General features: G+C 41.8%; 1 protein-coding gene across 5 annotated transcripts in view; it reads right to left on the bottom strand.

Annotated features, from left to right (window-relative positions):
- The window catches only part of sun2 (Sad1 and UNC84 domain containing 2), a 60,982-nt gene that overhangs the window by 1,573 nt on the left and 33,578 nt on the right, over positions 1-25,831 (bottom strand). For 4 of the 5 annotated variants that reach the window (XM_069908529.1, XM_069908533.1, XM_069908531.1 and 1 more), the window contains 12 exons: positions 25,677-25,770; positions 25,195-25,247; positions 24,568-24,692; positions 22,697-22,921; positions 22,278-22,355; positions 20,996-21,039; positions 19,843-20,002; positions 15,710-15,934; positions 14,503-14,587; positions 4,689-4,804; positions 3,994-4,161; positions 2,159-2,251 (listed from right to left, as the gene is read on the bottom strand). In XM_069908529.1, coding sequence (XP_069764630.1) covers positions 2,159-2,251; positions 3,994-4,161; positions 4,689-4,804; positions 14,503-14,587; positions 15,710-15,934; positions 19,843-20,002; positions 20,996-21,039; positions 22,278-22,355; positions 22,697-22,921; positions 24,568-24,692; positions 25,195-25,247; positions 25,677-25,770 — 1,466 coding nt within the window. The remainder of the gene's footprint in view (positions 1-2,158; positions 2,252-3,993; positions 4,162-4,688; positions 4,805-14,502; positions 14,588-15,709; positions 15,935-19,842; positions 20,003-20,995; positions 21,040-22,277; positions 22,356-22,696; positions 22,922-24,567; positions 24,693-25,194; positions 25,248-25,676; positions 25,771-25,831) is intronic. The other variant, XM_069908532.1, reaches the window with a different exon arrangement.

Genomic DNA, 25,831 nt, shown 5'->3' with positions numbered 1-25,831 from the left:
AATACTGTAAACTATTATTAGAAGTGGTAACACGATGGTTAAAATAAATAAGGTTGAGTGCAGTCAAGATTGATTCCAGCTGCTGGAGCTGGCAGCTCTGGTGCAGGTACCCAGGGGAGCAGGGAGCCGAGACAGTGTTCCTCCACAGGTCCTCATGTCGTCACTCCAATGGGCTTGTAGAGGCTTTAAAGGAGCCGATGGTATTTTAAAAAAAAAATCTTTGAAACCATGGAGTCCATGCTCAAGATGACAGTGCCCGTGCTTGGCAGAGGACCACAAGGGGGTAGCGGACTCCATGGGATTAGGGCATCAGAGCAGGAGAACACACCCTGCTGAGAGAGAGAGAGAAGCAGACCAGCAAGTGATGTACTGTGCCTGTGTGCTGCTGGAGACCGGCTCATGGGACTAGGATTTGTGAAGTTACCAAGGACAAGAAGGACTCCCAAAGCTCGGGCACTGAAGGCTTCTTGATCGTATCGGAGGTTTGGATCTGGGAAGTCAATGGATCGAACAGGAAGTTGTGAGGCTGCAAAGGTTGTGGGAGTGCTGGAAGCAAATCCACAGACACAATGTCTCCGAAAGGACTCTTGCTTTTCTCTCATTGATGGGGGCACCAGGCTATGCTTGTGGTGTCTCTGTGTGTCTTTATGGCAAACAGGAGTTGATGAATTTTCTGCATTATTACATTGTGTGTATTGGCGCATAACAAAGGAATCTTAAGAGAGAAAATCATGTTGGACAAATCCATTCTTTTTTTTTTAAGGTTGTAACTAGCAGAACACGTGATTAAATGTATTTGGACTTCCAAAAATGTCATAAATTGAGGGGTAACAAGGATTGGATGAGGACAATTCATAGAGGCTTCTTTAGATAAAGTCAGATTAAAAGACTGAACAAGGACATCCAGATGGAATATAATGCAGAAAAATGTGAGGGCATATACTTGGGTTGGTTGGGAAGAAGTTTTTTTTAAAAAAAGATTGAAAAGTGCTGGTGTTCTGGAGGACGCAGGTGTCCTCGTACACAAATCAAGAAAAGTTTACATGCAGGTACAGCAAGCAATATGAGAAGTAATCATTGGACTTTATTATGAGAATTTTACTCCAACTGTGGAAATGTCTTATTTTAATTACGTAGGGCTTCAGTGAGGCCACATCATACGAACAGAGGACTAGTCTCCTGAAGGAAAGATCTCCTTTCAATTGTGTGCAACAAACCATAATCAGCTTCCAGTGATAGTGGACCAAAGGCGCATTTCTGTTCCGCAAGGTGGATTTGTCATAGGAGTAGAAACTAAATGTACTGCACTGGTACTGTTAGAAGAATGAGAGGTTAAACTCTTTGGAAAGTTAGATTTTCTTTTTATAAAGGAGCTTTGAGAGCAGATGCAGAGTTGATGTTTTCCAGGCTTGTATGTCTAGAACTCAAGGTTATGCTCTCAAAATAAGAGGTGTTGAATATTCAGAATTCTTTGCCCAAGATCCTGTAGAAGCTTCAGTCACTGAGCATATTCAATAGTTACTTTTAATTGAGGGAAATGAAAGACAAAAGGGGCTGGTACAGGAAAGTGATGAGATATCAGCTACAATCTGACTGAATGTTCTCATGATCAGTAACCCTGGGCATGAAAAACTTTATCTAATTTCTCCTGCGCTGTCACAAAAAAAAGAATAACCTCACCTTGCACGCTCTGCTCTGGATGCAGTGGAGGTTGGGGTCAGGGAGCGAGCGGGGTGAAGGAAATAAAATAAAGTGACAGAAAACGTCGCAATCTCCAGGATAAAAATAATTTTCAGGCACTTCACATTGAAATAAAACAGTGCTATGTCTGAATGTCAGGCCTTCACTTTCTATGCTGGATTTCAGCCCCAATTCATTCGCTGGCGGCACTTGGATCACATCAATTCATGTTTGCCGCCCTGCTTCAATTAATGAATCAGCGTGGCCTTCTGCAAAACCTTTGAAGCGAAAGTGTGAAATGGCAAATCTGGGTGAAGTTAGCATCAAAGGTTGAATTCATATTTCAAATACCTGTAGGAGTCAACTATCAGATGGTGTTGCATGCCAAGTTTCAATTAGTAACTACCAGTTACGACAGTTAGAAAAGTACTTTGGGAAAAGATGAGTAAATATTTGAGTCTTCTCGGTGTTTCCATACCTGCACATAGAATGTCTGGATCGAATCTGCTTCCTGGTTATATGTGTACTGTCCAAACAGGAACCCTTCTTGCCGATTCTCATCGTCCAAGCCCTGTGAACAAGTAGAAATGAACAATCTTTTGCTGTACTCTGTTAGGTCTGCTTTGTTCATGAATGAGTGAGACAAACACCAGACTGAGTCGAAATCAGGGTTCTTTGTTCTTTATTACCGGATTGTAACACTTGCGACTAACAATGTTAGTCGGAGAATGCATTCTGCCGTTATCAGCAAAATGGTGATTTTTTTATACCCTTGGATACGTGCTTAGAACATCATCATATCATTACTTGTCCAATGACTAAAACTGTTGCTATCCTTTCCCTGCTAGCTTCCTGCCTCTCAATCCATCAATGTCTCTCTTATCTTGTAAGTACAAGGATGCATTCACATCTTGTTACAGCCCTGCACAGGGTAACTCCTTACATTTTACCTTACAACTCTCAAGTCAGACCAACAATTATACTTTGTAGCTGAAGTGGCTAGGACAATGATTCTTGCTTGCTGAATAAACAAAATAAGTTCATTCGGAAGTTTCCTAAAAATGTCAACTGGAAGTATTTTATCATTTCATTTAGGAAGTGAAACTAATCTGTACCCAAGCATTCTGAATGAAATGACCACATCCTGCACACTCAGCAAGTAACTTGCATTGGTTCAGGAGCACCTCCATGTGACTGGCTTATTTGTATTTTGAACAGAATAAAACCTCTAACAATGCAAGTGGAGCCCAACTTGACTTTTGTATAAAGTGACATGACATCCAGCTCTTAAATCAATGCAATACATCTTTCTCACCCCTAGTCTACCCACGTTTCCATTGTCAGGGAACTATGTTAAGGCAAGATATCACCAGATAGAGAAAAGGATTCAAGGATGTTCTTAAAACCTTCTTACAGTGTAACATTCCCCCTGAGCATATCTGGGTCAGGAACACTCAAAGTGGAGAAGGACCATTTAACTCTCCTTGACAATGTATGCAAATGGAAAAGGGACCATGCACACTCCCTCACCCACCTGTTGCCCTATTCACCACCTCTTGCTTCATTTGTGGTAGTTAATGCGCCCCACATTGGCCTCTTCAACATCTCTACTCAGAAGTGGAGTGGAAGCAATCCATCATCAATCTTGCGAGAATTGCTCACCACCGATCAGGAAATCACTTGGCATGAACAAACAACCATAATCTATTGATTATGCGGTTACTTAACTGCTGTACAATGCTTTTGTGGATACCAGCTTTGAAGATTAGAGTCAGAGTTATAAAGCATGGAAAGACTATACATTAGTTTGTGCAGCATGGAAGATTGATTACATTAGAGAGCCTTGATTCAGAGTTTACTGTTGTGGACAGGGAGACAATAGGGTGAATGGGATTTGGAACAATGGGGCATTATTTTACGGGATTTAATATTAAATACTGTGGGGCAAATTAGGTGATATGAGAAATATGTTTAGTGACAGTCATTGAAGTTAAAGGAGACAGGTTACTTGAACGTTGGAACATCAGCATTTAGTCTCTGGATAACAGAAACTGGACACCATTCCATGATATGCTCTGGTCCTCTTCCAGAGTGCATTTCCTCGTCACTGGTTAGTACGAAGTGTTCTTTGCCTTGTCAATTAGACTGAAGTTTGTTAATGTTTGACAGAACTTGTTAATGCCAATAGTGTGGGCTGCATGACCTCTCAGGACCCTGAATATCAAACCTAACGTCCAAGAATTCCTTGCCTTGTACAGCTGCATGTCTGCCAGACAAACTGTGATTCCCCGTGATTCTACATGTTTCACTCACAAAAACAGAGAAGTCTTGAGGGGCACTGCTCGTTGATCCAAGGAGAGCTATTGATCTTGGAATGTGCTCCAGCGTAAAGGCTGTTGGCCTGATTGGGGCAGCAAGTTGGATGACAACGAAGCCTTGGGAGCCTTTGAATGCCCAACAGTTCCCAGGATTAACATCAGGCTGCAAGAGAGAAGACAAACAAATCAGAAAAGCCGTCACTACCAATAACTATCCACAAAGAGCATCCCTTTCCACAGAAGACTGATTCTTTATTAAAAGACCACAAAGGATTGGGGTTTTCGTTACAGTAGCAGGAATTTGCCATCTGTAACCCTTTTCAAAGATTTCTGCTAATATACCTCTTCATTCTGATAAAAGGTGCCTCAATTTGTTAGCAGAGCCCATCTGCTGCTTTTGATTCATGATCTGGCTAATGCTAGAAACACTGGTGTCTAAACAAGAAATACTCTTTCAACACTTGAAGATGGAGAAAGTAGACAGAGTTTTTCCACCATTCTTCTGACTGGGAGCAACTGCAATGCATGTAGTGGCTATTTCACATAAATTGGGTGTGAGGTAGTCCAGAGATGGATAGACCCTAATTCTGGCGCATTGAACAGTAAATTTGGAACCGATGTTTGAACCCATCCATCACCAAAGTCACGACATTAATGACCAAAAGAAACATCAGTGTGAAGACTATATACCTGAATGACAGCTCTGGGAGATTGAGAATGGTACCACAGTGGAACTCCGAACAAACTAAGAAGAGCAGTCTTGGTTTCAAAGGTCTCGGAACAGCGAGTGCTAATTACACTGGCACCTAATGAGAGAAAATAATTATACCACTTAAAGTTCATCATTAATCCCACTCAATATATTCAGTATTTTGAGAGAACCAAAATTCTAGCCCAGAGTCTTGAAAGTGCTCGCTTGAGCAATGGATCACCAAGAATAACTTTATTTTGTCTGGGAACTCATCACATCCAGCACATCTCCTGAACAAATTTAAATTGTTCATTGTTTCACATGCAGAGAATCAGTGAAAAATAATTTGTGCACTGTCTAGGTCAGGGGTGTCAAACTCAAATTCACGGAGGGCCAAAATGAAAAACTTGGACTAAGTCGAGGGCCGAACTAAATATTTATTGAAAATTTTCAACAACATCTGCATGTTTTCTCTTCTTTCAACATATGTAATGTTAAACTTTTTCTTATTAAAATAAATGTTTAATAATAGTTTTGGTTAAACTCTTTCCAGAAGAAGCATTAACAAATGAGAAATAAATAATATTTCTCTATAGCCTTTAAGCTCCTTTTTTTCACAAGCCAACAAGTCAAAAAAATAACAACTTGCTTCAATCTTTCAACTATGAACAGTCCAAAGTTAACCAAAGAAAATATTAATCCAAGCTTAGCTTGCTACACTGTGATTTACTCTGATGCACCTGGGTCTAAACCAGATACTTGGCATCTCTTCTTAGATGCAAGTTCATCAAACTCTGGGGTCAGAGTTTGCCTCCCACCTGTCTTGAAAGGTCCTGTTTTTTGTCTTTCGTTTGGCCATTTTTCGTAAGGGGTTTATTACATGTGAGTTCGGCGACAGGTCGCAGATGCCAGTGAAAGTAAAGAGAGGAGGTGGGGGCAATTAGCGGGCTGAGGGGCCAGCGCCAACACATTTGCAAAGCATTCTGGGATTTGTAGTATTAGCTGTGCATGCGCTATACTGGCGCGGTGGCCAGCTCTAATACATATTTGATATGATCTTGCGGGCCAAATATAATTATATCACGGGCCAAATTTGGCCTGCGGGCCTGAGTTTGACACTTGTGGTCTAGGTTATCCTCGAGTACTACAGGTAGTGCAAAATAAAAGTGCAGAGTATGATGTTCCCGAGAAAAATAAGTAAAAACAGTGCAAGGCCAGCTTCATTTTATTACTGATAAGTCCATTTGATCATCCAATGACAGCAGGAGGAATTGTCCTTGAATCTGATAGTGTGTTCATGTAATATTAGACAACTATTAAGTAAACTTGAAAACCAAGCAGATGTTAGACCACAGAATTGTACTGAAACTTTCAGATGGACAGCTAGATGGCCAGAGACAGTGATGGGAAGGTTCTCCCATATTTCGGCATTTATTATCTCTGGTAATTTTCTCATTTAATGCAAATGTAATAAATGAATGCAGCTCTCTTTGCAGAACATTAATCGAAATAGAACAGAAGCAATATTTCTGCTAGCTGACCAAGGTGCAAAAAAATATTGTTGTTGCTTGTGGTCAAGTTTGGTGGGAACATACAACAAGTAACAGATGTCTGAACAGATCTTCCTCCCATTTACAGAAAGCAAAACTGCAATCACATTTGATCTTGTTTCAGCAAAGAAAATCTATCACACAGATCACACCAGAGAACTCAGTCATTCAGCCTTCCACATCTGCATTGACCAATATACCAATCTGCCCTCACAAGGAAAATATTCCTTTAGTCCCTGCCAGTTTGTCCAAATTCCTCTAAGGTGCCTTGCAATCTTGTTCAAACTCTTTCCTCTGCAACCCCTTCACCTCAAAGCTTCGACGTTTCCACTGTGGTTTCAACAATTCGACAGACTCTCTCTCTTCTCTCAGTCCGATATCACTACTTTAAAAAAAAACAGCTTCATCAGAGAAGGCAGAGGATGACGATAGAAGGTTGGTTTTGCAAGTGGAAACTTGTGGCCAGTGGTGTGACACGGGATCTGTGCCTAAACCCTTGCAGTTTATGGAACACATCATTAATTTGGATGGGAATGTAGGAGATCTTACATAAAAGCTGGTGGGTTTTTTTAATTTAGTTTTTTTATTTTTCACACTATAAACCATATTGACCAAGATACATACAGACATTTTTCTTCTTAAATATATAGTGTCGTTTTTTCCCCCCTTTTTCCCCCCTCCCTTCCCTCCCTTCCTCACCCCCTTCCCCATTTATTTGAAGTTCAATCTATAAGATACATTAAACCCGTTAAACAATGTTGTCACTTAATAAAAATAAACAAGAAATTTTACTGAGTCAGTTCTTTTCGTTGTCTTCTCCTGTCTTTTTAGGTGGTGGAAGTTCATGGTAGGATTTCTCTATTGTGTTTCATGTATGGCTCCCATATTTGTTCAAATATTGTAATGTTATTTCTTAAATTATATGTTATTTTTTTCTAATGGAATACATTTATTCATTTCTATATACCATTGTTGTATTCTCAAGTTATCTTCTAATTTCCAGGTTGACATAATACATTTTTTTGCTACAGCTAGGGCTATCCTAACAAATCATTTTTGTGCTCCATCCAAATCGAGTCCAAATTCTTTGTTTCTTATATTACTTAGGAGGAAGATCTCTGGGTTTTTTGGTATATTGCTTTTTGTGATTTTATTTAATATCTGGTTTAGATCTTCCCAAAATTTTTCCACTTTCTCACATGTCCAAATTGCATGAATTGTTGTTCCCATAGCTTCTCCCATATTTCCTTCTTTATCTTTATGTTTAGATCTTGTTCCCATTTTTGTTTAGGTTTACCGTTTGTTTCCTCATTCTCCTTTTCTTGCAGTTTGATGTACATGTTTGTTACAAATTTTTAAATTATCATTGTGTCTGTAATCACATATTCAAAATTGCTTCCTTCTGGTAACCTCAGACTGCTTCCCAATTTGTCCTTCAAGTAGGACTTCAGTTGGTAGTATGCAAACATTGTATCGTGAGTTATATTTATCCTTCATTTGTTCAAAGGATAATAATTAAATTTCCCGAAAAACAATTTTCTATTCTTTTGATCCCTTTTCTCTCCCATTCTCTAAAGGAAAGGTTATCTATTGTGAAAGGGATTAGATGATTTTGCGTCAATATTAGTTTTGGTAGTTGGTAATTTGTTTTATTCCTTTCTACATGAATCTTCTTCCAAATGTTGAGCAGATGAAGCAATTCCAGTGAATTCCTACATTGCACCAATTTTTCATCCCATTTATATAGTATATGTTCAGGTATCTTCTCCCCTATTTTATCTAGTTCTAATCTGGTCCAATCTGGATTTTCCCTTGTTTGATAAAAATCTGATAGGTATCTTAATTGTGCGGCTCTATAATAATTCTTAAAGTTTGGTAGTTGTAAGCCTCCTTGTTTGTACAATTCTGTTAATTTATCTAGTGCTATCCTCGGTTTCCCCCTCCTTTCCATAAGAATTTCCTTATTATTTTCTTTAACTCCTTGAAGAATTTCTCTGTTAGGTGTATTGGTAATGACTGAAATAGGTATTGTATCCTTGGGAAAATATTCATTTTAATACAGTTTATCCTTCCTATCAGTGTTAGTGGTAAGTCTTTCCAATGCTCTAAGTCGTCTTGTAATTTTTTCAATAATGGATGGTAATTGAGTTTATATAGATGGCCGAGGTTTTTATTTATTTGTATACCTAGGTGAACTTCTCCATATTCCTTCAATTTCCTGTGTAATTCTTTTATTGATATTTCTGGTTCTGTTAAGTATATTATAACGTCATCTGCAAATAGACTGATTTTATATTCCTTCTCTTTTATTTTTATCCCTTTTATTTTATTTTCTGTTCTTATCAGTTCTGCTAGTGGTTCTATAGCTAACGCGAACAGTGAGGGAGATAGTTGACATCCCTGCCTTGTTGATCTGCTTAAGTTAAATTGTTTTGATTTATATCCATTTACTGCCACTTTTGCCAATGGCCCCTTATATAATGCTTTAATCCAATTAATATATTTCTCTGGTAGGCTGAATTTTTGTAGTACTTTGAATAAATAATTCCATTCTACTCTGACAAAGGCCTTCTCTGCGTCTAAAGCAACCGCTACTGTTGGAGTTTTATTAACTTCTACTGCATGAATTAAGTTAATAAATTTACAGATATTGTGTTGTTCATCTTTTTTTAATAAATCTAGTTTGGTCTAGATTTACTATTTTTGGTACATAGTCGGCCAATCTGTTTGCTAATAGTTTAGCTATTATCTTATAATCTGTGTTAAGTAGAGATATTGGTCTATATGACGCTGGTGCAAGTGGATCTTTCCCTGTCTTTGGTATTACTGTAATTATTGCTGTTTTACATGAATCTGGTATGCTTTGTGTTTTATCAATCTGGTTGATTACTTCCAGGAGGGGAGGAATTAATAAGTCTTTAAATGTTTTATAGAATTCTATTGGGAATCCATCCTCTCCTGGTGTTTTATTGTTCGGTAGATTTTTTTTAATATCTCCTGTAATTCTTCTATTTCAAATGGTTTTATTAATTTATTTTGCTCCTCTGTTTGTAATTTCAGTAGTTCAATTTTAGTTAGAAATTCATCTATTTTGTCTTCTTTCCCTTCGTTTTCAGTTTGATATAGTTGCTTGTAGAATACCCTGAAGTTTTCATTGATCTCCGTTGGATTATATGTAATTTGTTTGTCCTTTTTCCTTAATGTCAATACCATTCTTTTAGTTTGTTCTGTCTTAAGCTGCCACGCTAGAATTTTGTGCGTTTTTTCTCCTAGCTCATAATATTTCTGTTTTGTCTTATGTTCTTCGCCACCTTATATGTTTGTAGTGTTTCATATTTTATTTTATTATCTGCCAATTCTCTTCTTTTAGTTGTATCTTCCTTTATTGCTAATTCTTTTTCTATATTTCTTATTTCCCTTTCCAACTGTTCTGTTTCCCGATTGTAGTCCTTCTTCATCTTAGTTACATAACTTATTATTTGCCCTCTGATGAACGCTTTCATTGCGTCCCATAGTATAAACTTATCTTTCACTGATTCCGTATTTATTTCAAAGTACATTTTAATTTGTCGTTCAATGAATTCTCTAAAATCCTGTCTTTTAAATAGCATGGAGTTTAATCTCCATCTATACATTCTTGGTGGGATGTCCTCTAGCTCTATTGCCAATAATAGGGGTGAGTGGTCCGATAATAATCTAGCTTTATATTCCGTTTTCCTAACTCTCCCTTGAATGTGGGCTGATAACAGGAATAGGTCTATCCTTGAGTATGTTTTATGTCTACCCGAATAGTATGAATATTCCTTTTCCTTTGGGTGTTGTTTCCTCCATATATCCAAAAGTTGCATTTCTTGCATCGATTTAATTATAAATTTGGTTACTTTGTTCTTTCTGTTAGTTTTTTTTCCAGTTTTATCCATGTTTGAGTCAAAATTAAGGTTAAAATCCCCTCCTATTAGTATGTTCCCTTGCGTGTCTGCTATCTTCGAAAAGATACCATGCATAAATTTTTGATCTTCTTCATCAGGTGAATATACATTGAGTAAATTCCAAAATTCTGAATATATCTGACATTTTATCATTACATATCTCCCTGCTGGATCTATTATTTCCTCTTCTATTTTTATTGATTAATATAGCTACTCCTCTGGCTTTTGAATTATATGACGCTGCTGTTACATGTCCTATCCAATCTCTCTTTAATTTCTTGTGTTCCACTTCAGTTAGATGTGTTTCTTGCACGAATGCTATATCAATTTTTTCTTTTTTCTGTAAATTTAAGTTTCTTCCTTTTGATTTGGTTATGTAATTCATTAATATTTAAAGTCATATAGTTCAACATAGCCATTTCATACTTTGTTTATCTTTCCTTTTCGTTTCCTCATCACCACCTTCCCTTCTTATCCATTTCTGCTTTCTTTTTTTGAACACATTATAAGACAACATTTCTAAAACATAAAATATTTCCACTATTTTCATATCTAAAATTCCTTTAACCCCAATAGTCCCTCCCCTTTCTGAGTTGCCCTTTGTCCCTTGTCGGGCAACCACATCTCCCCTCTCCATTTGGATTTGCGAATCCGCTTGCTTCCAAGCATCAACTGATTTCGCAGTGACTGTTATTCTTCCCCACCCAGCCCCCCCCCAAAAAAGATTTTAATCTTCATATATAACAAAGGTCACTCTCTTAATTCCCTCCTTACTTCCCTTCTTCCCTTTCTTTCCCTTCTTAGTTCTTATCTATACTCTATTTTTTATATATATATATATATATATATATATATACACACACACATACATATATACATACACACATACATATAGTTTGTTGTCATTTTTGTTCTCTTCATCTCTCTGTCTGTTTTGTAGTTGTTCTGCAAATGTTTGTGCTTCTTCCGGATCCAAGAATAGTTTGCTTTGCTGCCCTGGAATAACTATTTTAAGTACCGCTGGGTATTTTAACATAAATTTATAAACTTTTTTCCATAGGGTCGTTTTTGCTGCATTGAACTCCTTCCTCTTCTTCAGGAGTTCACAACTTATATCTGGATAGAAAAATTTTTTTTGACCCTTGTATTCCAGTGGTTTTTTGTCTTCTCTTATTTTTTTAATTGCCTTCTCCAATATATTTTCTCTTGTTGTATATCTTAGGAATTTTACTAGAATGGATCTTGGTTTTTGTTGTGGTTGTGGTTTAGGGGCTAATGTTCTGTGTGCCCTTTCTATTTCCATTTCTTCCTGTAATTCTGTTCTTCCTAGGACCCTAGGGATCCATTCTTTTATAAATTCTTTCATATTTTTGCCTTCTTCATCTTCCTTAAGGCCCACCATCTTTATATTGTTTCTTCTATTATAATTTTCCATTATATCTATCTTCTGAGCTAACAGCTCCTGTGTCTCTTCAACTTTTTTATCAGATTCTTCTAATTTCTTTTTTAAGTCATCTACTTCCATTTCTATGGCTGTTTCTCGTTCTTCCACCTTGTCTACTCTTTTTCCTATATCTGTCATGATCATCTCTAATCTATTCACTTTTTCTTCTGTACTTTTTATTCTTCTTTTTATTTCACTGAATTCTTGTGACTGCCATTCTTTTACTGTTTCCATATATTCTTTAAAAAAATATATATCCATGTACTTGCCCTTCCCTTCATCTTCCATTTCTCTGTGTTCTTCCTCCTCTTCTTCTGAGTCCACTCCAGGGTCTGTTTCCTTTACCTCTGTCTCTTCTGGTTTTCTTGTTGGGTTGTTTGTTTTATTTTGTTGGGTATTTTTGGTCTTCTTATTTTTATTAGAAATGTCTTGCTGCTGGTCTTCTTCCTCTGGGTTGGTCATCTGTTGTTTCTTTGATTTCTTATTTTTATTCTCTTCCTTCTTGTTCTTGTTATTTTCTATGTTTTCCTCTTGCTGTTGTGTTGTTGTTGTCTGTTTCAGCTGTGGAGATTTACTCCTCAGCTGGTCCCCCCTCCCGTCGCGCGATGCGCACTTTTGTTTGACTCCGTGAGCCATTTTTGTAGTCCCGAGTTCGGGGCTTCGACTGACCTCAGGGAGCGGGCTTCTCTCTCCACGGCGGGCCTCCTCGTACCGGTAAGGCCTTCATCTTCCTCCTCCAACGTCCTTCCTTCTTCTTTTCTTCCCGTTGTTTTTGGTTTTTCTTTCTTCGCTGCCATTTTCTCCACACTTTTACTTTCACTTTGTTATGGTTTTTATGTTTGTGCCTTTGTTTTTTCTCTATTTTTTTTTTACTTTTCTGGAGAGGGCTGGAGTTCCCCGACCGGCCACTACTCCATCACGTCAAAAGCTAGTGGTTTTGCTGATGGCAAGGACTGTCCATCTTTGATTACAGGATGTTAAAATGGGCAGAGTAATGGCAGATGGAATTTAATCCTGATAAGTGCATGGTGAAAACAAAGGGTAGGAAATGCAATAAATGATGGGGCAGTCAAAAACACGGAGGATAGAGAGATCTTGGTGTACAAGCACTAGTAGATACAGTCGTGAAAATGTCGTTCAGGAAACTTGCCTTCATTAGCTGGGAAAAGAATGGGTGGTCATGCCACAACTTTACAAAACAGTGGGACATTGTGCACAATTCAGGAAACGACTCAATTACTCTGGAGAAGGTGCATAAGGAGATTCACCACAATGTGGCCTGGGATTGAGCATTTTGAGAAGGGACTGGATAGGTTTGTTTTCCTTGGAGTCGAAGAGAGTAATAGGGGACCTAATGAAAGTATACAAAATGATGAGTTGTGTCAATAGGAACCTCATAGGAAATGTACAGGGTGGGGGTGTAGGTTAATTGGGTGTAAATTGGGTAGCACAGACTTGTGGGCCAAAATGGCCTGTTTACCATGCTGTATGTCTAAATTTAAATTTACACAATACTGCCAAGCTCCCTGCCACTCTATTTATAAACTCACCCCTTCACTCACTCTAAATTCATTTTCACTTAATGTGCACCACTAACTTTTTTTGCAGGAATCACATAACTGTCAAAAGAAAAATTGTGTAGATTGTTTCAATGAATCCCAACACAAGCTTCTATCCCACATTTCCCAACTATGAGCTTATTTTTCCTCTTCTACCAGTGTTTCAGATTTCATTCAACTCCTCCTGGTTGCACTTGTACCATCCTCTCCCAGCAGGCATTCACCACTTATCTCATATACCCCAGTCTGCATCCTATCACAGAGCTTCACTTTCTTTGCAACAAACTTTGCTCCAGTGAACAAAACTGGGTGGCTGTACACGATGCTGAGTTTCCATACGGGCATGAATTTCAAGGTAAATGTAGGGCAGGGGAATGAGCCAATTGGTGGCAGCTGTCATTTAAATGGTATGAAATATTGCAATTTGGAAGGAGGAATAAAAAGAGGTAAAAAATAGAGACCTAGACTATGGGGGGTGCACAGGATGTACCTCTCTTATCCAGCGCTCTGTGGTCCAGCATGTTTGAATCTGCCACCGTTCGTCCAAACTCCTTTCAGACAGCGCGGAACTCGAACTTCGGTCCCAATCGCTGGTGCTGTAAAACCCTTGGGCTAACCACTACCCTAACCATGCAGCCCCACAGTATCATTTCCTGCTTTAAGCTTTGTTCTACCCTTAATATGTTACATAGGGGTCAATTTCTGCTCTCCAGCATTTTCTGTGGTCCGGCAATGGCCAGGTTCCAATGTCTCCGGATTAAAGAGGTACAACCTGTACAAGGTTGTAAAAGAAGCAAGTTTGGTTAGGAAGGTGTTAAAAAAAAAGTCCTAAACTTTATAAACAAGACTACAAGAGCAAAGAAACCGCATGGAAATTTACAAACCACCGTTCAGGCCACAGCTGGAGTAGTGCTTTCAATTCTGGCCTCGTTTCAGGAAAGACGCGAGGATTAGAGAGGGTATAATTCCACGGATGATGAACTTCAGTGGTTTGAGTAGGAGGCCAATCTCTCACTGATGGCTCCCAGGATGCAACTGCCCTCACCAATGTCCCAGTTGTGGCTGGCACAGCATAGATTGGGCAGAAGTTAAATTAATATTTAACAGCATGAATCTCAGCTGCTCTGGAGAAACCTGCACCATGAACACTGGATTCGGGATTCTTCCCCTTTTGGATATCCTGGCATCAGCGCCTGTCTGGAGAAAGCCCTCTTCCCTTGAAGCAAGCAGAGCAAGAGAGATAGCCAGCCCATACAACACCCTTTCAACCCATTAAATTCAGAATTGCACTTGGCCCTGGATTTCTGAAATGGATGATGTCTGATACTTACCAGCAGATTCCAGTGCATAATCCACCAATCCAGTCCGGTCAGCACTGTACAGTTTCAGGGCTTGCTCCACAATGTTTTTGACTTCCTGTAAGTGCCAAAGAAGGCGGCAGCAATAAACTAGGATAAGAGTGGGTTGGGGGGGGGGGGGGGGTGGCGGGGGGTGGTGGTGGAGTCAGTGGAGCGCAGAGCCTATACAGGTGCAGTAACAGGGCAGGCGATGCTCCCTCCCAAACAGTCCCAGAACAGGACCAATAAAAATGTGGTGTTCTTGGAAGAAGGCACAGATATCTGATCAGGTCAACAATTATTACAAAACATGGACTAATGACAAGAATGGAAACATCAGCAATGGTGGATGATGCCTCTTTAGCAGCATTATACCTTATCACATGCACCCAAGTGTGTTAGAGCACAAGGCCATTCATCCTTATCCCATTAAGTTGGGCCATACTGCACTACCTGTCTATTGTAGAAAAGTTTCTGCACAAAACCACCTTGGATCACATATCCTTCAGGCAGTGGCCACCACAGGTTTTTTCTGTAAGCCTGACAGAAGGGCCCTAGTGAATCGATAGCGGATTGAGAAAATCATGTGACAGAATGCCTCATTGTAAAACTCACCAATAAGAACCAAGCCCCGACTTGGCTGGGAGTCAGATTCTTCCTGCACAGAGAGTCACCCCCCAACATACCCCGCCTTATGGTAACTGAGCTGTGGATGAGACAAATGTCCACCTCTGTGCATTTACCGAGATCTGAAAAAGGATCCAACCATGACACTTCAAACCAAGCAGCTGTACAAGGAAGGGAGGACTCTGATCTACAGGCTGTCCTCAGGGATACTCAAGAAAGACCTTCTTTGGTCTGCCCACACAAGATGTCTGCAAGTGAATGCTGCTGACGGTCTCATTCCAATGTGCAAGAGTACACGCCAAGGGTCACTCTGAAATTTGGTGCAGCTAACACAAAGGCTCAATGGGGAAGAATCAGAATTTAGTGTCCTTCCATGAATGGATACTGAGGGCCCCTCAAAACTTCACAGGAAAATTATCTGAGAAAACACATGCCCTTGACACATTCGAAGAGAAAATGTTGAATTGATGGAATATAAAGAAAGGCGTGTCCCAAATGTACGCAAAGAATAAGTACATTTGTGCAATACAAATCTCTCACAGAGTTAGACTGCTGGCTGCTTGTCTGGACCTACCTCAGTAATCCATGCTTTGACAACTGCCGGGTTCTGCCCTGATGCTTGGCCAGGATACCGTGAAAGGCCTGTGAGAATCTTCTCCTCCAAGCCTGCAAGGAGGACCTCAAGTTCCTTGCGGTGTACCAGCTGTGGTACCAGCGCTTGCTCTGAAGACCCCTCAGTGATATGGGGTGGCGAACCAAAGAGTAGCTTGTGAACCAGCGGGACCAGTTTCGCCTCCACCTGAATAAAGAGGATGCAGAAAGGACAGCGTTTCTCCTTATTCTTTTACAACTGTTTGTGCTTTGGGGTGGGACGCAAGGTGAGGGAATATATGATAGCTGAAAGATACTAGTCAGTGTAAAGGAACAGAGGGTACTAGGAGAGCTTGTTCATAAATCCTTGAGATGGGGAAGGTCATCCTGGAAAACAAGAACTTTGCTACACCTCGATCAGAGGTCTCCAAAGTGATCAATATTGAGCCCTGGGGAGGTCAATGGGACTATCCAAGAGGTTGATAAATGCCTGTGGGTCCAAAAAAAAGGGGGGAGGGGTGATGATAAACACTGGGGAGGGGAGTGGGTTGATTGAACTTTTAAAAGGCTTAGGAGAATGAGGGAGAGTGGACGGAGTGGAGAAGAAAGAAAGGGTGTTCTTTGTATATCCAGGGGTGGGGTTGGGGTAAGTCGATGAGGGATCAAGGATTCCATGAAGGGGTTGATGGTCTAAAAAGTTTGGGGGGGGGGGGGCCCTGACCTAGATCATCTGGATGCCTTGCCGTGGGACAGATATCACATTGGAGAGATGGAAAGAGGTTTCGTGAGGACATTAACTATCATTCCCCAGCCCAGGCAAAGTTAAAAAAAAATTTGCCAGAACACCCAAGAATTTAATGTGCTTTTGGTGCTTGTGTGCATGTGTAAGCACCACCAATGCACAGCGACATTTTAATTTTTCTTTAAAACTGCTCGTTTTGACAAATGAAGCGTGCTGTATTTGCTAATGAATCAACATTTACTTGTTCATCTCTTCTTTATTCCATACTTAAGTTAGAATTTTAAAAGTACTGCTTGGAAAATCCGCAAATCCGGACCGACCCATTCCCCGAGCAGTCCGGATTTTTTGACTTCTACTGTATTAGGAGAAAGTCTGCAGGAATTGAAGCAGAAAAATTGATTTAGTGGCGATGAGACAGAGTGAAGATCATTTTTCCTGTAGCAGATGGAGATTTAAGTCAATTGGTACAATTGGGGCAATTAGCAGAGGGGGGTTTGAGCTCACTCACAGCCTGAACGGTTGGAAGAAACAAAACAATTGTCCATGTTTAATGTGCATGGGAAATGAACAGTGCACACACTAATTATGTAAATCAAAAGAAGAATTGTCCAATGAAGAGTGTCAAGCTGTCTCTCGCAGCAACCACAGAGAAGCTGCCTCTCAGGGTGGGGGTGTGCTCTGCTGCTACCCCTCCACTCCTGGCTGGAAACACACAGGACCAGTGTTAAACTGCTCCAGTTCAGCTAAAGGCAAGAACAGTTTAAAGAAATATGGGCCAAACACAGCCAAATGGGACGAGCTCACGCCAACAGCTTGTCCTGCATGGATGAATTGGGCCAAGGGGTCCTTTTCTATGCTGTGCAACTCTATAATCCTCATGGGTACCTGGACCAGCACTAGAGACTGTGGATCAGGGAGATTAACCTAGGCCACTCTCTTATACCAAGAGAAAGACAGAATGTGGAGAACTATAAACCATTTCATTTAACTTTTGTTGGTAAGGAGCTCGTAATGATCAGAGGAAATAACTAATCAAGGGAAGATGAACTTAATCAGCTAGTCAATATATTTTTAAGCAAGATAAATGATGTTTAACAAATTGTCCCAAAGCCTTTAAAGGATGTGCTGGGGAAAGTTAATGGAGGGGAATCTGTGTATGTGGTGCAGGTGCCCACATGAAAGGCAGATACACAAATTAAGACCCCAGGTGAAATAACATGGATTGAAAACTGGTGGTCACGAAAATGACCAAATCAAAACTGAAGGGAGAAATCTTAAAAGCTGGAAAGCCTCCAGTCAGTCTGTGGGAAGACTGTGTTAGTGTTCCAGGTTGAAGACTCATCACAAGAATTGGGAAGAAGACAATAAGTCCGTTAAGCTGCAGGGGGATGGGGAAGAGGGAGGGGAACATGTCTAACAGGGTAAAAATCTCCATGGGGATTTTATCCATGGGGATAAACTGTAAACCAGGTTGACTAGCCAATCAGTGCATGGAAGCAGTCACAGTGAGAACACAGAGGGAAGAATGTCAGAGCTGCAGCTTGAGAGAGGAAGATGTGCCCAGCAGGTCAGGCCATTTTCAGCAAGGAAACAAACACCGAGCCGAGTGGTTATCACAGATGGCTGGTCCAGGCAAAGAAATCAAGCTAGTGTTGGGAATTTTACAATTTCAATTAAGTTCACTGGGAGGCAACATGTCCAGATGGAAGATGAAGTACTGATCACCAAGCTCGTGTTAATTCTCATAGTAATACCACAGGAGGGCACAGACTAATAAATCAGGAATGGGAAACAATATATTCAAGTGCTGAAGAAACTCAGCAGGTCATGCAGCATCTACAGCAAGTAAAGGGTAACCAACATTTTGGGCTGTTCGTCAAGTATGAGCAAAAGATAAGCAGGTGTCTAATTCAGAGTGGCAGTAGGATGGACAATTAAAGTGGTTGGCAATAGGAAGCTCAGGTCTGTCCTGCAGACTGTTTGTAGGTGCTCCATAAAGCGGTCATCCAATCTGCGTTTGGTTATTCCCAACATGAAAGAGACCACACTACGACCAGCAAACAGTCACGTGAATTGCTGCATCACTGGACAGTGGGAAGGAAAGAGTTTAAAAGACAAGCATTGCACCACCTGTGGGTGTAAAGGATAGTGACATAAGAGTCCTTATCAGGCTTCAGCAATGTAACTCATGGAGTATCCCAGGGATTGGTTCTTGGCCCTCAATAGTTTACTATTTACAATAACGATCTGGAGTGGTGGGGCGGGGGGGGGGGGGAAGAAGGTGGGAGTAAGATTTCCAAGTTTACTGATAATACAAAGATCAGTGGAAGTTATGAGCACTGTTTTGCCCCTCCCCCCCTTTTATATATATATATTTTTTTAAAAGGATATAGTTCATTAGAGTCAACTCAACTCAAACAGGGCTGACAGTGTAGATGGTTTCAATAGTGATAGAGTTGCCAACAAGGGGATGTAATTACAAGACAAGGGACTGCAGGTAGCAAATCTCTGGAATTCTCTACTCCCGAGGGTAGATATAATGTTGAGATAAGTATTTCAAAGATTGAGGAATTGAGAGTTATGGGGAGCCAGTACAGAAGAAGAGTTGAGGCTAAGTGATCAGCCATGACCATATTTAAATGGTGGGCAAGTTTGTGGGGCCTGGTCCTATTTTCTTGTGCTTTATTATCGAATTGGCCCCAATAGGCTATGCAGTCTCAGGCATTTCAAGTTCCTGAATGAGGACATGGATCATTAAGGGAGGGTTTCAAGGGAGAAACTGTTTGAAAAATGACCCCCAATCCAAATAACAAGCAGGCAATGAGGGTCACCCAAGTGGAGATAAAGTTTATTTTAAACCCAAGAGTCATTCCAGTGCAAAACAGGTCTTCAGCTAACTCGTCCATGCCAACTTCTCAACTGCCTGCAATTTGGCCCATCTCCTTCTAAGCCCTTCCCTTTGAACAATCTTATTTTACCCATTTCAAAAGCTTCTTCTGGCAGCTCGTTCCAGATACGGACTGAGAGAAAAAAAATACCCCTCTCTCCTCTCACCTTAAACCTAAGCCTTCTAGTTCTACATTCATCTACTTTGGGGAAAAATACACCAATTACTTTATCCATGTCTCTCATGATTTTATAATCAAAAACCTAATCCCTTCAAATACTTCCCATCTCATTGGTTATAGTAGAGCAGGCACAACAGTTAGATTCTGTCTCACCCTGCTTTTAGATTGCCACACAAAAAACTGCCTCTTCACTTCAGGCTCTAAGTTTACCATCTCCAATAAGAGGTGGCAATCGGGTTTTGAACTTTTACAGTTTGATAAGAAGGACCTGTTTTCTGCATGATAAGAACCATTTGGAAAACTTACATTGTCCATCATACTTTCAGTCTTGCTACTCAGTACTTGCATGTCGGAGGCCATATCCCTCTGTGCCGTGCGTGCAGCCAGCAGCTCCAGCTGAGTTTGGCCAAGCTGCTCCTCCAGCTGGTCGAGTGCAGCCAGCAACTTCCGCTGTTTATCTGTCACACTGTACAGAACACAAGACCAGCAGTCAGAGAACAAGAGCAAGCTGACAACAATTTAAATAATTTTCTCTTTTAAAATTTTTTATTGAGTTTTAGCAGTAAATGGTAAATATCCAACAAAGTAATTATATTGGTACAAATAACCAAAAGGCAGAAAAGAATTAATAATCTAACAACCCCACCCTTATGAAGTTGTTGGTTGAACATACATACTCCACTACTATAAACAAAAAGGAAACAGCCAAATCACTAAAACAGGTTCTAAGTAGCCTTATAAATTATGAAAATAATTAAGGATCCCATAAACTTACAAAGTTAAAATTCATTTCAGTAGTAGGACATCTAATATTTTTCCAAAGTCAGACATGCCATCACATCAGCCAAACAGCCACTAGGTATGCGTAGGAGAGACAGCATCTTTCCATCCCATCAATATAGGTCTTCTAGCAAAACATTTTTAAATAGATTCCTAAACAATATCCAGAGGAATCCCCCTCCACTCAGTGTGCTGAGGCTGACCTGTGCCACTCACAGGACCCAGCATCAGGTGATTCCAGTCTCCGCGGTCACCTTGTGTAGAGATTGTGAGGAAATGGAATATTAAACTCAATAATTTCTCTGTGGAGCAGTGAAGTTGTGAGGACTTAGAAACCTGTGGATCAGCAACTGAACAAAGGCAGGAAACTAGGGGTGCACACACATTCATTCTGTAAGAAGGCAACCACAGATGCCAAGCTGTTGCAGAGACACTGTCCCTCAGAGGGGCAAGGCTCCACTGCCGCTGCTCCGCTCCTGGCTGGCATTGCACAGACCAGCTCAACCACAGGCAGATGTGCTTCTGTGCTGCACCTGAAGGGCATCTTGGTGCAGCTGCAGATTCCATGGCTGACACCAACATCCAGCTCCCAACTGAGAGGCAGTCATCTTTGCAGCTGTGTCTTATGTGGACAGTTTGATACAGAGTTGGAAAACATAGCTGCAGGCCAGCTCTGTACCTTTCAACAGTAGATTCCACTCCCTTCACCTTCTGCAGCATCTCCTAGGGAAAGCATAAAATTTGTTTTTTTTTAAATTTTAAGCATCTACTCTCTCCTCCCATAACACAAAATATACAAATTATACAATATAGTATGGTCATGCTTCATTTTTCTTTATAAGAAGGAAAGAAATAGAACTAGGAGTCATCCGTCCGGCCCGTTGAGCCTGCTCTGCCATTCAATGAGATCATGGCTGATCTGAAGATGGGCTCATCTCCATCTACCTGCCTTTTCCCCATAGCCCTAATTCCCCTATATATTCCCTATTTTTACTATGTAAAAAATCTATCCAACCGTATCTTAAATATATCTACTGAGGTAACCTACACTCCCCTTATGGCCCAGAGGTCACCTACCCACTGGGTGTAAACTGCAGCAGCCAATGAACTGACCAACTCATTCTGGGATGCAAAGAGAAACCAGAGCACCTGGGGCAAAACAAACTCGTCATGAGACCAACGTGCAAAGACACCATCAAGCTGGAAAGGGTGAAAAGAAATTTCATAAAAATGTCACTGGCAGGCTTTACTTGTGAGGAGAGGCTGGATAAGGTGGAACATAGAATTGAGATAGCAGGAAAGATTTAAAAGGGACTTGAGAGGCACCTTTTTTTCTTTACACAGAGGGTGGTGGGTATATGGAGTAAAAGTGGCAAGGGTGGGTACAAACGTACTGTTTAAAAGACATTTAGACATAGATTGGAAAGGTTTCATGGGCCAAACACAGGTAAATGGGACTGGTTTGGGTAGACAACTTGGTCAGCATGGACGTCAGGTCAAAGGGTTTGCTTCCGTGCTGTAAAACTCTAATTTGCTTACATTCTAGGTGGCCCATATCCAGAAGTATATAGGAGAGCAGGGATCTCTGCTGTCTGATGGAACAGGAGCTTCCTGCTGGGTCTCAGAGTGGATCTTTAAACACCATTAGCTGAAGTTTGTGCTTGGAACCCCAACCCCACTCCTGACCAAAGCCGCCCCCCAACCCCACTTCAGACCAAAGCCGCCCCCGACCCCCACTCCTGACCAAAGCTGCCCCCAACCCCCACTCCTGACCAAAGCCGCCCCGAACCCCCACTCCTGACCAAAGCCGCCCCCAACCCGCACTCCTGACCAAAGCCGCCCCCAACCCGCACTCCTGACCAAAGCCGCCCCCAACCCCCACTCATGACCAAAGCCGCCCCCAACCCCCACTCCTGACCAAACATCCCTCACTCCTCCCTTCCCCACCCCACTGTACCCACCTGGGTTTGGGTACTAACTGTTTGCAATGTTGGCTCCATCTGCCCCTCCTGCTTCTGCTGGATGGCAGCGATGTCAGCCTGGAAGTGGAAAGATATTGTCACTGAGGCTCCCCAACATCCTTCCCCTCTTTGTGGTCTGAGGGCACCCACCCACACTCCCAAACACCTCTGCCCCACATAGATTAAGGGCTTTTCCAAAGAGAGATGACAGGCCAGCTGAAACAAGAAGTTGCTGAGTTACAGTGTCTCCTGAATCAGTGTCTGGAGCCTATCGTTTTTCTCAGAGTTTCTTCCTGTGCCATACCTCATCCCACCCACTTACTGCGCCAGTGGCCAATGGTTTCAATATCATCGGCTTTGTGCTTCATTTGCAGAGGTGAGGGGGCCCTGGCTGGATGGAGTCAGCATCTGATACTCACTCGAATCCTCTGCAGAGAATTGATGTCCAGGCTGCCCTGAAGTTTTTTCATTTTCTGGCTGGTCATCTCATCGAGCAGCTTGGTAACCTGGGCTGGCATCAGTGGGGATTGGAGAGGGTTGGCTGCCCCCTCCCCAGACTGACCTTGACCCAGCAAAGCCCGGAGGTCGGCAGACAGCTTTTCCAGCTGCTCTTCCATTCTCTGTACTCGTGCCTGCAAATCAGACTGGTGAAAGAGTTAGACCATCAGTCGATGAGCTCCAATTGCAACATCACCAGTCTCTGGTACCAATATGTTGCCACAAGCAAGGACAGTGTCTGCATTGTGGGAGAATAATTTTCACATTCCCCTGTTGGCCAGCTTTGATCAACATTTCTTCAAAAAAGGCCCAAAGCTCGATTTCAAACCTTTCTAGAAAAAAAGCACTCTTGGGTTGCAGGAAGGGTGAACCTCACCTTGGGATTCGTACCTATCAGGAGTGAAATTAAACTCCACGTGGTGTTTGGATGTCAAATCTGAGCATTCATTCAACTGTGGCTGCAATAATCCCACTGCTCTGCCCAGGGACTGTGCAGTTAGATTTCACATTTACGCAAAGGTGCTGGAGAAATTCAACAGATCAAACAGCATCCACAGGAAGTAAAAAGCAGTTAACATTTTGGGCCAGAGACTTTCTTCAGGTATGCTGAAAAATCAGGTGAATGTCTGAATAAAAAGGACAAGGATGAGGGGTCGGAGGGGAAGGGAGAGGAGCAGAGGCTAATTACAGGAGGGTGGAAGAAGCTGAACAAGGCTAGGAGGAGAGGGCAGAGGACCGAAAGTGTAGCTCTCTAATAGAAGGAAGGGAAATGGTGGGGAGGAGGATAGAGGAAAGGAGACAAAGGGGAGGCAAAGAGAGACTGGGGAGGGGTTGAACTCAAGAATTGTAAATTTGCAGTTTGATTTTCACCCACATCTCAAAGACATGCTGATGGTTTAATTGGCTTCTGTTAATTACCCCTGATATTTGAACCAGCAGGCACTTGATGGGATGAATGGATTCTTTCTATCATGAGTAAGTACAAATGCCAGAGGTTTTGACATTTAATTTTGGACTCAATGTAATTGAAAATCATTTTGGTGTCACCTAAAACCACAAAGAATGCCCACCTCAGGGTAAAACATTCAAGAAGCATGGAGGCCACTGCATCAAATAGAACAGGCATCTGGTCTGAAGGTAGCCTGGTGTCTATGGGGTAACGAGGGCAAATTCAAGTTCAACATCAAGATTATGTTTGTCGTCATATGTACCAAGGTATAAAGAAAAGGGTTTTGTGTGCTAACCAGCAAGGCTTTCTGTATCCAAGTGCAGTAGAATGAAACAGCACAAAGTTTAAAGAGAGAGATCAACTTGAATGGAGCAAGGACAACATTATTTCACTAGTAAGGTTTGTTCGATGTCTGAGAGGCAGAGGAAAGCTGTTCGAGTCTGGTGGAACGTGATTTCACATCCACAAATCTTCCTGATGGGAAGGGGGTCGGAGTAGGATGAGTCTTTTACTGTGTTTGGCTGTTTGTCCAAGCATTGCAGATGGAATCGATGGAGGGAAGGAGGCTTGTCTGAGCTGAGAGTCTAGTGGTTGGTGCCTTGCTTGGTATTTGGTCTGCAGGTGATGGGAGATACTGAGAAATCCCTCGATTGTGTAGGTTGCTAGGGTAATTAGTAACTGTACCGTCATCTAGGAAAGGGATGAATGGACTGTGTGGAGACCTGCAGCCAAGGCAGCTCCAGGACACCCATTAGCCAAGCTGGGGAGGAGTCGGCTCCAGGAGGGTTGAGTGACAACGTCCACTAGAGCAAGGTGTTGACAAGAAAGTGGTCAGGGGCTCACCTGTGAAGCAAGGTCCAGCACAGGGGCTGCCGGCTGCTGAGGCCGAACTATCCTCCTCCCAGCTACTCCCACTGGCACCTCGGTGCGATACCAGATACCTCTGAATAACATCAAGAGGCAAAACCCTGAAGAGGCATGGAGGGCACATCAAAACAGGCAGCATATTTATGGGAGGCCATTTGGCCCTTTGTAGAAAAACACAAGCCACACACCCTATCCCATCTCCCTACACTGGGTCTGCAGCTCTTTAAGTATACCCTTGTCTAAATATAATGAGTTTCTACTTCTCCCATCCTTTTAGGCATTGACATCCAGCCCCACCACCCTCTTGGATAAATGGGTTTCCTCACTTCTCCTCTAACCTTTTCACCAATTACTTTAAATTGCTGCCTCTTGGGTTATCCATAGCACCGAAAAGCAGAGAGGATCACCGGGGTCTCCCTCCCCACCCTATAGCCTCACCCCTTCCCAAGCTCCTCTCCACCACCTTCAATCATTCACCCTCCATGGCCCAGCATTGCAGTTTAGCTCAACAGCTTCAAATCTCAGTAAAGGATTTTTTTTCATGTGATCGTACAGGCTGGTGAAACAAGCAATGGTGAAAATTTAACTGGAGCAGGTCCTTACCCAATAATGCAAGCAGGCCTAGCAGCAGCCATCTTTTCACATGGGAGACACACCTGGGGGTCGGGAAACAACACATCAGATGACTCTCACCAAACATTCCCACGGGTCAGCAACTACATGCAAGAGGTGAACAGATCTATGCCTGCTGACAGATCCTCCCCTGATACACCCAAACCTCAGAACCTGGGTGACCCTCAGTCCTGATCTTTGACATGGTGAGGAGGATGCATCTGAGGTGAAGGGTGAGAGTGGGCTGCCTGCGTGGGGTGTTGGTGGCACTGTCAGGCTCAGTATTGGGAGGTGGGAAGGAAGAAAGGAGGTGGGGGAAAATAGCCACAATAGTTTTGTTAAAAATAAACTAAGGATTAGAAGATAGGAAGAGTTTAGTTCTATTTGGTAGGAATATACATCAGGGCCAAATGGCCTGCACTGTGCTAGTGATCAATGTTCTATGTTAACTAGATGGATCCAGCAGCACTCACCGAGACAGGGTGAAGACATCTAGCAAGGAGACAGCTGTCGTTAACTGGTACCAGGTTGTGCCCAACCACCAGTACGCCATGGACAGACAGGTACCTGAAGAAAAAAAGTAACGTGTCAAGACACCATTCGACCATGTCGCTTCTGATTAAGAATG

Source organism: Narcine bancroftii, chromosome 13 (genome assembly GCF_036971445.1).
Source record: "Narcine bancroftii isolate sNarBan1 chromosome 13, sNarBan1.hap1, whole genome shotgun sequence".
NCBI lineage: Eukaryota > Metazoa > Chordata > Chondrichthyes > Torpediniformes > Narcinidae > Narcine > Narcine bancroftii.
Note: the sequence above shows the minus strand (reverse complement) of the source record. Positions and strands in the feature narration are given on the sequence as shown.